The 12,299-nt window shown below is 34.8% G+C and overlaps 2 protein-coding genes across 2 annotated transcripts; both read right to left on the minus strand.

Annotated features, from left to right (window-relative positions):
- Window positions 1-981: 981 nt before the first annotated feature.
- On the minus strand, window positions 982-5,498 carry LOC125833231 (uncharacterized). Its single transcript, XM_049512377.1, has 5 exons — window positions 5,260-5,498; window positions 4,859-4,973; window positions 3,067-3,185; window positions 1,488-1,548; window positions 982-1,336 (listed from the first exon to the last, which is right to left on the minus strand). The coding sequence occupies exons 1-4, from the start codon at window positions 5,481-5,483 to the stop codon at window positions 1,497-1,499; spliced, it is 510 nt and encodes a 169-aa protein (XP_049368334.1). The 5' UTR covers window positions 5,484-5,498; the 3' UTR covers window positions 982-1,336; window positions 1,488-1,496.
- A 1,073-nt stretch (window positions 5,499-6,571) lies between these two features.
- On the minus strand, window positions 6,572-11,353 carry LOC125833210 (protein SGT1 homolog). The gene is made up of 10 exons (XM_049512354.1): window positions 11,045-11,353; window positions 10,217-10,286; window positions 9,298-9,422; window positions 8,753-8,915; window positions 8,201-8,297; window positions 8,047-8,112; window positions 7,778-7,916; window positions 7,502-7,581; window positions 7,293-7,397; window positions 6,572-6,809 (listed from the first exon to the last, which is right to left on the minus strand). The coding sequence occupies exons 1-10, from the start codon at window positions 11,202-11,204 to the stop codon at window positions 6,702-6,704; spliced, it is 1,113 nt and encodes a 370-aa protein (XP_049368311.1). The 5' UTR covers window positions 11,205-11,353; the 3' UTR covers window positions 6,572-6,701.
- Between the last annotated feature and the right edge of the window lie 946 nt (window positions 11,354-12,299).

Below are 12,299 nucleotides of genomic sequence, written 5' to 3' on the forward strand. Positions count from 1 at the left end.
TAGTGGACAACTATTGAAGTACGTAGAAAATCCTTTTTCATTTTGTTACCAACAAGAAGCTCATGCTTCAGCTTGAGCCAGAGATGGCAAAATCCTGCTTAGTGTCACCTTCTCTATGATCACCCAAAAACATGAATACCCTTATACACCATGTTCAATCTCTCAATATTCCTTCCATTAATCCATTTATTCATGCACCAAAACAACCTACCGAACATTTCTTTTATGGTTTCATCTAATATCAACCCACCCCTGCTCTACCCAGAAAAGAAGTGGACTAGACTGATCTGAAAGCATCATCGTGTTCACGGTTAATTACACCACCTCATTCAAACAGGTATTTCCAATGGAAATGAAACTTGTTGAGTATGAGGGTGAATTAAATTACTGTACAGTAACAAAGAGATTTCAAATAACTAAATTGACATGTTGAAACAGCAAGTTAATAACAAGGATGGACATGCAGCCGATTTTCAATGGGGAAAGATGGGTGGACACGTATGTGAAAAAACTATACATATTCTAACAAATATGGTAGCTCATTGATAAGAATGGAAATAGAACTATGCATGTTGCGATCTGTTCAGGGAAAGACCAAACAGAATTGGAAGGCTAACTAGAATAAGCTGATTGATCCAGGTAGCGATATGCTCCAATCCAGAGGAACTTTAGATCTAACAATAGGGAACATCCAATAGCAGTAGTCATCAAGGTGAGTTAACGATTCCGTTACTAGGATAGAGCATCTAAAAATTATCTCCTCAAAAGTTGAATATGAAAAAATATGTTGATGCCATCCCATAGAAAGATGAGACGTACTATAAAATCTAGGGTTATGATTTCACAAAATGGATTTTTCAGGAAACCCATTATCAGCTTCAATTGTGCTGATATGCTTCTTTACCTAATAGTCAAATCTTGAACAGCAAACAGATCCAATACTAAAATGCAAGCACACTTCACATTCACTGCAAAACTATCTTAAACCTTTAAAAGGACTATTCTACCATTCTTCATTGTACTAGTGTATACATACCACGTAAAAACATCAAAAGGACGAAGAAGCATCTAATGAATGTAATACAGACTTTATCCAACTCTTATTGTTTAAACACATTTAATGACATGAAAGACAATATACTGAAGTTACCAAAATGAAGTCAGACTGTAACTAGGAACACAATTGGCACAACACTTTGTCTAAAGTTGGTGCAGCAAGTTTTGAGAATGTATTGAGCTCAACCTGAGTCGTTCTTCCATCACTGATGATAGAACGTCATAATTGAAGGGGACGACCAAGTCAAATGCAGTATTCGATATCTCAATCCATTTGATCCTGAAGGTATTGTAATCCGCCAAGGCAAAATCAGATTATGAAATGCTTAAGAACAAAAAATCTATGTAGAGTTGACTTTATGTTCATTTTTTCAGTTGATAAAGTAGAATTTTTTTTAACAATAAATGGTAATGAACAATGAGAAATGTACCTTGAAAAATTATCCAAGGCCTCTGACATACTGATCGAGGGTAGAATTAAATAGCTCACACCTACATAAACAATGACCAAATATATGCTCATTGGAAATTTCACAGGGAAAAAGAGGGCAACATTTTGTGATTCACAAGAGTACAACCTGGGAATTATTTATTTTTCATTCTCTTTTCTTTTTAAAAAGAAGAACCCATTGCTCCACAAATATCGATCAAAACTTGAACCCTCATATAGGTATGCAATTTCAGAAAGCACAACAATTGAAATAGATAGTCTATATTGGTATCAGATCTATACCCAGGTTGCTACTAACAATTTTTTTGACCCATTTCCTGGGTAAAGTCTCCAGACTATATTTGAAAATGAAACCTAAAACATAACGGTCATTTAAGCAAATACTTCTTCAAGAGTACATGTGAATTATACACATTCAAGGGAATGCTCATCAAGATCAAAGATATACTCTTTACATGCATAAGATTTTGGTAATAAAGAAAAGAATATGCATCATAAAATATAGGGGAAACACCTTGCTGCTCGGCCAAAAATGTTTACAGCAACTAGCCAATATACATATACCATACACTAATTATACATATATTATACATTTGACAACTATTTTTTGGGCAGACGGCTATTTGAGCTAATTTCCCTAAAAATAATATAATCCAGATATTGTATAAAGTTCAAAAGTTTTGAAGAAAGCTTCTGAGGGAGAAAAGAAAAAGATCCAAAAATTTGATTCCTTCAACACAAAAGAATATTGCAACCTCACAGTTTTCATGTCATTAAGAATTGTGAACTGATAAAATCAACAGCCTCAAAATCACTTTTCAACAATCAAACAGGAATAAAACCATGGCAAGTTCTCGAATTTCTTTATTTCTTTTGAATTTGAAATCATCATCAATCATGCATTAACTGTGACATCCCTCTTATCAGATGCATGTTCATCATTTAAGCTGAAATACTCTTAATCGAAGAAGTAGAAAGCCTCGTTCCAAATCTTCCCTACATCACTACTTATTTAACCAGAAATGAACCATGCTTGTCCAACATCACGTTATTCTTCAAGTAGGACTTCTCTTTTAGCATACCATGCCAAGGTGGAACATCATATGGCATATAACTAGGTATTATACTGGAAGGTGGAAGATCATATATTATCATCATACTTTTACATTTGCACCCAAAGGTGTTGCCTACTGGTCAATGAAGTGGGGAAGAACCATGGCGTTCCATGTTCAAATCCTAGTGGAGGGAAATAAACACTAGGTGATTTCTTCTAGTCTGCCTAAGACTTGGTGGGAAAAGTTACCAGTACCTATGCGTGATGGTGGGAGGTAGTTTTTACCCAATGAAATTAGTCGGGGTGCGGGGCAAGCTAGCCAGGACACCACTGTAATTTAGAAAAAAAAGAAACTTCAAAACAAACTCACTTTAATCAGACTTTCACTATTTAAGCAGAAAAGTGCAATTAACTTATTGCAACAAAAGCATATTCTAGCAGTGATAAGAAACAACCAAATCCCGCACAGCGTTGGTAGGCTAAACCTGTATAATTAAGCACTCACTTGATAGGAGCCCCTGGGGAGTAGAGCGGATTCTTCACCACATATTCAACATACAAATTGTAAATATACTTTAAAGATTCCCTTAGATCACCAGTCCTAGGATGTGTGACAAGGATGATCTGCAACAATTTAACATAATTCAGACATGCACCAGATGCTTGTAAAGTCAAATAGAACCATTAGGTATTTGTTCCCTATTGAAGGAGAAAAGAGAAGCACAAAGAGTATACACTCATGAACAGTGATAAAGTAATACCAATAAGAGGTACTTTATCACAACAGCTATCAAATAATTAGCAAGACAAAGATTCACTTTTCACACTAGAAATAACATTAATATTACAATGTTTCTAATATGAAGTTCTCTAGCAGACATAATTTTCATCCTTCAAGTACCCTGTCATACCCTCTCATCCATTTCTTTACACTCATTTTATCTCCAAATGGAAAGAAGCAGCCCTTCCTTCCCTTATACAAAAGAAAGGGCCTTTTATAAAACAGTACACCATTTGAGGCCTCAACTACTATGCAGGGAAATGCTTGTGTGTCAAGCGTGGCAAGTTAAGATGGAAGTATTCATAGAATTACAAGCTAACTTCATAGATCATATAATTGAGAATAAATCCACATAGCAGGAATTCAACCACTATGACCAAAAGCAAGTACCACTTGCGGTTTTACCAATGGTACTAATGAAGGTGCTAAAAGGGAAAAATAGATTTGCCAAATCACATTCCACATGAAATAACCCTTTATTTTTCCTTCTTCTTGAGGAATAAGATCATAAACATTAGGATAAGCAGATACCAATTTCAGCTGATTCAAAATTTATCTATATGGTAAATCATCTCATCCTTCAAACACATGCACCACAAGTCACTGATGCAGCTTGACAGTTGATCCACATACTGATAGAGAGTTCTAACAACAGTGATAGAAGCATATCGACATTAATAAAACCATTTATTTGAACATTACAGCAGGGGATTATGACTTGTCTTCTAGAGAATGAGGCGGACAAACATAGTGCCACAATAAGAAAGCAAGCCATAAAGCTGCAAAAATTAGGTCATACGGTGGCTAGTGATGGCTGCTTATATGAGCATGTAGCCAAACCAACGTTCTCATCAAAGAAGAAGAATTTAAAATCAGATAATTTCCTTCATAGAATTAGAAAGCAGCTGCACAATGTTCTTTTTTCATTCAAAGACCTCTTCTCAATTCACTGATGTGAACTCATTCAAGCGACACAAATAGCCTTATGTTGTTATTGGACATCTTCCTAATGATATTTAATATACTGGTAAAGCTCTTCTCCCTCTCTCAATTTGATTTTTGCTTTTCCAGAATTCTGTAGGTTTTCTATTCTATTACATCCTTGAATCACTTGGAATAGATATTAGATAAGTAGCAACATTACTTGGATCATTTCCTTTAGTTCTTTCAACTGAATGCATACAGACTATCCCATGCTCTCTCCCGATTCAGAAAGATAAGGCTTATTTATGTAACATAATCAGAATGTAACCTCATAACAGACCAAGTATCTAGTGACTGCACTACAGCTGCGAACTGTCCACTAGCCCTTGAGTGACACGAATACTACAATAAATAAACTGGCCAAATCAAAAGTTAGCACCAGGAAGAGACCAACAACAATTTCAATGGAACTTGTCATAATCACACAATGATAGTAGTAGTCCTGACCGAAAAAAATCATTGTATGATAAGACCTAGAACAATTTTCAGTGGAACTTATAAAAAAGAACAGTTCAATGCATCACTGACTAACCTTTATTCCAGATGGACTTTCCATGAAACTGAGTTTATATGTATTAGTCCGAAAGCTGTGAAATGAACATCCTTGTCCAGGTAATTGCGGCACCCCAAGATTACCTTTTTCAGCACTGCCCAAAAAGATTTCAAGTGAGAAGAGACTACATTTTGATAAATTAATCTAACACGAAATTTTTTCCGAGAAGATGGGAGTTGGGAGGGGGAGATTAAGGGTTGAGCAAACAAGCCAATCAATGAACTATGCCTCAGTCTCAAACTAGATGGATCAAATCAGCTATACACATTCTCTATATTCATTCAACCATAGTATAATTTATGATCCATTTCATTCCAATACTAAATACATTTGTTAGATCAAAATATCCAATTTGGGCAATAGAGTAGAGAAGGAGAGACCTTGTGGGATCCATCTTGGCGGTTAAAGATTTGAGAGAGAAGAGCAAACCAAACATGAGCTTATGGTCCTGCTGAGGGTTTAAGGTCTTAAGAGGCCGATTCCATTCCCTGTAAAGAAGACACACTCCATTCCTATTGAATACATACATCATATGTGCATTATTTCCGGATACTGTCGGCGGCGGTGGGGATGGGCTGATCTCTGATCCTCCAAAGAACTGCATCTTCTACAAAAACCTATCACAAAACCGCATTAATTTCAAATATGATAGTAATTTTTCTCCAAAATCAAATGATCAACTGATAAAACCCAAACGATTTTTGAATTAACTTAAACCTAAGCACATTTTCATAAAATGCAAACAAGGAAGAAGATGGATACCCTTTACTGTAGATCGATTGACTGGGTAGTGGCAGTGATTGAGAAGCTTTGTGGACTGCTCAGGTAGAGAGAATTTTGGTTGATTTAAGAGATTCCACAAATGGCGACAAGTCGGATCCTCCCATCTCCGGGTCGGGTAAAATCGTTACCGGAACAATGGCCCGTTTGGTTGGTTTGCAAGGAGTCACTGGGTACCATTTGTCTTTTTTTTTTCTTTTTCTTTTTGTTGATTAACATCTGCCCAAGTTATACGAAATTTTGCCTATCATTTTATAATATGATAAAAATATGAGTATTAACAAAGATATCATCATCTCTTTAGACTAAGATTTTCCTTTTTTCCTCAAATACTTAGAACTCCTATATTAATTTTTACATTACAATTATTACAAATTTATGCATTACAATTTTGGGATAACTTTTATACGAACCAAATAATCCTTAATTCTAGTAGGACAAAAGATTAGACTTAAATATTTGATCGTTGCTGTTTCATTCAATTTGACACATTTTTTTTGGTTGGTGGCATGAATTTCTTTAAAAAATGAACAAAAGAATGAATTCTTGCAACTTTTTGGATAGTGCAAGAATGATTTTTGTTCACTTATATTTCACAGAGATGTACTCTAAGTTTAAGTCGTACTTCAGGAATAATTTTAGCCACCAAAAACTCCATACCACGTACTAAATTGTTAAAGCTGGAATTCCCCCACACATTGATAACTCAAACCAATGACTCCAGTAAATTTAACATTTCGCAATACAAGAATCCTCCTACACATGTAGTTAGGGAAGGGGGCCTCCTCCTTTGGGTGGGTTGGGGTAAAACTTAGAAAAACAAAAATGAAATTCTAACAAAATCTTGAAAAGATAAGCTGTCCACAATTTGAACGCACGTCACAAAAGATATATTACTATAACCAAGTTCACTTATCTCAATCCAACAGCAAAGAACAAAATTTAAGACCTTAGAAAAGAAAATATGAACAAATTCTTCTACAATAAAAATAGCAAGAATGGAACAGCTTAAAATGAAAAGTCAAAAAACATGAACACAAATCTAGATCTCCCATTTCTTCAGCTCCATGCCATCCGGAGGGCTTCCTTCAACCTTCTTTGTGCCAACTTCTTTCCAGTTTGTGGACAAAACAGTCCCATTAGATTCCACCTGAGAGGCAGCACATATATAAAACAACATATTACACTTCTTCACTTGTGTTATAAGAGTGTCATCGTCAAGGAAGAAATGCAACAAATTACCAAGTTCACAAGTTAATCAGTCAGAGGATAACAACCTAAATCTGACAGGCACCCTTTACAAGAAAACTTGAAATAAGCTACAGACAGTTGAGAAAGAGAACTTCTTAAACATGACAAATGGTGCAGAAGGATAAGCAAGTGTTGTGACATGTTCTAAGGATGTTTTAAGATATTTAAAAGGAAAAAGAAGACGACAATATTATAGGTTGGTAGGCGTCTTCCCTAAAGGAAAATGAAACAGAGAGAGCTAAGTGCATTTAGTACTAGCCCCAAAACACTGGCCTAGGAAGATTCTGTCCCATCATAATGGAGAAACTTATGTCCTCCCATGAGGACTGTTATAGGTATTCCTTTTTTGAAATATATAATATATAGAAGGGATCAGGCTTACAAAGGATTTCATCATGGCTCTTCTGGTGTCCTCGTCAGCATCTTGGTAAATGTCTCTGAAAAATTTGTTCAATGCTGCATCTCCATCCAATTTTTCATCTTTTTCCTGGAACACATACCAAGCATTCAGGGACCTAGAAACTAAACTGCAGAGTCTATTGTGATCTTTAGACAAGGATATCAAACACAACACTGAAATATTTTAAATACCTCTTTTTTCACTGCAGCTTCTAGTTTATCCCAATCTACATTTCTCAGTTTTGAGGAAGGATAACTGGGCCGCGGGGCAGCTGTAAAATGCAAAACTATAGTAAGCTCTGCTACTAAATAATTAAACATCAGATTTGGTAACAAAATTCATTGGTCATTGTAAGTGACTCCATTTAAGTAAACATGAGGAAACTATTGAATTGACAATTGCGTGAAGGGGGGAGAGGAATCCCCCTGATAGCCAGAACAACATATTAGACGAGCAAGCAAGTTTACCTGATGACACAATAGGCCTCTGAACTACAACAGGTTCCATTGTATACTCTAGAGATGTCCAGTGTAACAGCTCAGCTTTCGCAAGGCGAATCTCAATTTTGGTAGACATCACATCGTATCTGCATTTTGCAGGTGTTATCTGCCAATCATGAGAGGACCAGCACAAGATCACAGAGTAAGCATCTTCAGTTACTCAGGAAACAATTTCAGAAATTTTAAATGGAGCTCCGTCCAAAAATATCACAGCCATATTTTAAGCTTAGCCTCACCTTGCCAAACAACCTAGGCTGGAAAGAATAAGTTTCTTCACCCGGCACATCAATGCTAACACTAAGCTGTAAAGCAACCAAGCAAAAAATGAGAACTTTGTCATCCAATCTTTTGAATAAAATTATCTCAACATGATAAGATGGTAAAACATACTATTTGTTCACCAAAGTCAACAACAACATTCTTGGCTGGTATGCCCTTGGCAAATATGGTCACCACCACCTCCTCTGGTTTCTGATAAAATTCATGTCTGCAATTACATACATTAGATTAGCCCATGTTCTCCAAGAAAGAAAAAAATTGTATTTAAATGGTGCCAATCAATTATGGTCATAACTTCATGAGGAAAGGCCACTGCTGTTCACCTTTTTTACATTCACACAATTTTTTTTTGGTTAAATTGGTTGACAAATACATTCATTCTTCTTGGTACACAAAACCATTAAACTAATTTTTTGTGTACTTTTGTTTATAACAACTAAATGAGATCTAAACATCAAATGTCACTATACATATATAACAACGCCTCATTATAGCAGCCATGAAATTTGTCCGACACTATAACGAGGTTTGACAGTAGTACTTTGTTATTACTATTTCAGAAGTATTCCCACATTGATAGGATTATTTACCCTATCAAAAGGTACTATCTCAGAGTTACTGGACTTAAAGACTCACTAACACAGCAAAGCTTTGGCATAAAACCTGTATTTTGGTTTGGCAGCAGATCCTTGATGGGACTGGTTGACAGTTGGTTGAGCACCTTCAGGCGCAATAGCAACATTGTCCGACAACTCAGATGCAGGAGGTGCAACAACACTAGCTGAGGTTTTATCCACCGACAGATTAGGCAATTCGCCAGCTTCCTCTGTATTTGGAGCAAAAGACCATCAATTAGTTTCCCTAAGCACTTAATGTTTCCAATAGCATAGTGAGAAATACACATAAATCTGTCAGGAAAATAACCACAATGATTTAAAGAAAATCGTGGCTTTTGGTAGTTTCTTAAACTATAAACAGCCAAATTTCTCATATCATCATAAAACTGCTTGTCATAGTAAAATATAGTACGAAGTCTCCATAGATGCCATGAGTTGATGTTAGAATTGACCAGATTTGGGAAATGTTAGAAGAGCCACAAAAGCACTAATTTATCTATATAATACCAAGTCTCCAAAGATGCCATGAGTTGATGTTAGAATTGTTTAGATTTGGGAAATGTTAGAAGAGCCACAAAAGCACTAATTTACCTGCAATGTGTTCATCACATTCTTTTATTAGCTTTGTGAACCTTAACTCTCCTGGTGCTAAACTAGCACCAGTTTCCAAAGCTGCCTTTGCAGTTTGGTATTCTTCAAGCTTCATACAGGCCAACCTAGAGAAGTAACAAAAAAAGAGAAGTTAATTAAACAACATAGTATCTAATAAAACATGCAGTGACAGATAGCAAGTGCTGCTGAAAAAAATAGTGTTGTTTCACTTTGTCTTCGTTGTTTATCAAAAGTCCAGGTAAAAGCTAAGAAAGTTCTCCCTCCATTGCTTTTCACTAGTCCAGTATTGACTTTTCATTTCCCTTGATAAATCATTTGTTAAGAGTTAGTTAAATTATCCTTATTAATGGTAATTAAAATTCTATCAATAAAGCAATGATTGGGAAGTGTGGGTACATAATGATAATGAGAGTATTGGAGGAAAGTAATAAATCTCCCTTGATTTGCTAAAATGGACAAGGAAAGAAATATTTTTAGTATACTGGACTAGTAAAAGGAATGGAGAGTATATTATAAAATACTTTACAACTACATGGTACTGTAGTAACATTTTGGGGGAATTGCAGTGGAGCGGTGTGTGGTGGTGGAAAAATCTATGATGCTGCAGAGTCTTCTTGGAGAATGATGAAAATCAGACATATTCAACAAACCAAAAAATCATGAAAATGACAAATCTAGATTTCACCATCACCTATTGCAAATCCCAAATTACATGAGCTAAATCACCACGTCAGTTTTCAGGTGAACGTTGTTAGATCAAGACAACAATACCATAGCACATGATATGAGACCAACAAAAACATGTAGTGAACAAGTAATAAACCCCACAAAATTTAATCAGTGAGAAAACATAAACGAGATTCATGCACATGATATAGAAAGATAATTATATACTCACCCCTTGCGCAAATATGCTTTTGACATTGTAGGATCCAACTCAATGGCCTTGTTCGCATCAACAACAGCTTCTGCTCACATGTAAACATTATTACAATTGCTACCCGGTTTAGAATGATAATTATTAACATACAATAAAATAACAATTAACAGTAAATAGTGAAATATGATGATGTATGCAGACACATACAAGTAGGATTCAGACAAATACAAACGTTGATGCATACATATACAGAATCGGACATATAGAGACGTGTTTCCAGGATGTAATGCCAATAAACCTCATTCAATCTCATAGAACATAATATTGCTAGCTAGTTATACCACAGGAGAAAAAAATTCCACAACCACATCTTTTTCTGTTACCAAAAAAGAGACAATAGGGTTTGACTTTGTGAATCCTCCCTGTTCATTCTGATTGTGCATCTCATTCCAAGACTAAACAACTAATTAAACTTATAACTCATATTAGGATTCCCAAGATTCTCTAAATCTAACACTTACCAATTAACAGAAACACAGGACCTAAAAAAAACACCAGATCTAATAAAAGTGTACCAACAACACATTAAAATCGTAATCCAAAAAAGGCTTAACAAACTATTCACCAAAAACCCACGCAGTCAAGTAGCAGATAGCAGTTGTTAACTTTCGTAACCAAGCACAGAAACAAGTATGCCAAAAGCATAAAACTAAGCACAAATCCACAAAACCTTTAACCAATTCTATAAATCGCGGAACGCAATAACATAGCAAAATAATACAATCAACGCCGTTTCTTACTAATAATCAAATTAACGGATTAACTAGGTTTAAAAAAAGATGATACCAGTGAAGTAGTTGAGTTTGATATTGGCCTGAGCACGGTCGGCGAAAAGTTCAGGGTTCTTCGGGCTCATCGTTATGGCTTGAGTGTAGAGGTCAACGGCGAGTTCAAAGTGGTCGTCGATGAACGCCTCTTTAGCCCTAGTCTCCAGATCGGACGCCATTGGTGATGGAGAGGAACTCAAAAGAAATATCTAGAACAAGAGGGAAAAGGTAATTGGAATGGATTGAGACTCCAGAGAGAAACGATACCTTTGGGTTATTTGGGCTCTTTATATATCAAATCGATCCAATTATTGGAGTTTTGTATAGAAAGAGGAAAAGACTAAGAAAAGGGTTTAACAGGTCAAGTCTTCGCTAATAAATTAGGAAAAATATTTATTTATTTAATGTCTAAGTACTACTAAACTTAAACCTATTTTACTTGCTATTAGTTCTAAAAAAATAAATTAGAGGAAATTATGAATCTATATCTATATTATGTATTATATAAAAGTGTATACCAGGTTCATTTATCCGGTTCTACACAGTAACGGTTCAATGTCTTTGAAAAAAAATTGAGAGTCTCATTTTTTTAGTATAATAAAATTATTATTTCAATTGTTAAGTCATATATATAAATATATAAAAAGGTAAATTATGATTTTAATTAAGTGAATATTTACTTTTATTTTCTAAGCGGACAATTACATTTGCAATAAAATCTAGCTATAAATTGAAAGTTCATATACCTTTTCCTAGTTATGTTATTTTTCTACTCAAAGAGATACAGTTTTATTTGTTTTTTTTTCTTTGAGTCTCCGTTTGATATTGTTTGTTTAATTCTCATCATAAAATATATGTATTTGATGTTAATTACTCGGATGATTAAATTAATGTTATTAGTTACAAAGTGCACTGATTTTTGTTTAGTAATCTTTCTGCATTTGAAGATAGGGGTAGAGTCAAGTAAGGTCAATGAGGTTTACTGTGAAAAAGTATATTGTTTATATATGATTAAAACGATTTTCATGTTAGTATAGTTAAATTTGAATCATCTTTAAAAAAATTTGTATGTTTACTTATTCATATCTTAAATCTTGTTAATAAAAATCCTAATTCCACCACATTTTGAGATCTCTCTCATAATTGATAAGTGGCAATTAAAGCTAGGGGTTTGTGTGTCTATTGCAAAAATTGTAATTTATTTGATATTCTATAATGTGTACTATTGTGTTCGGTTTCCTTTAAAAAAAAATCCTCTTTGATTGCTCAATTTG

This window comes from Solanum verrucosum, unplaced genomic scaffold, assembly GCF_900185275.1.
Source record: "Solanum verrucosum unplaced genomic scaffold, falcon-dt-bn FXZP01000100.1, whole genome shotgun sequence".
Classification (NCBI taxonomy): domain Eukaryota; kingdom Viridiplantae; phylum Streptophyta; class Magnoliopsida; order Solanales; family Solanaceae; genus Solanum; species Solanum verrucosum.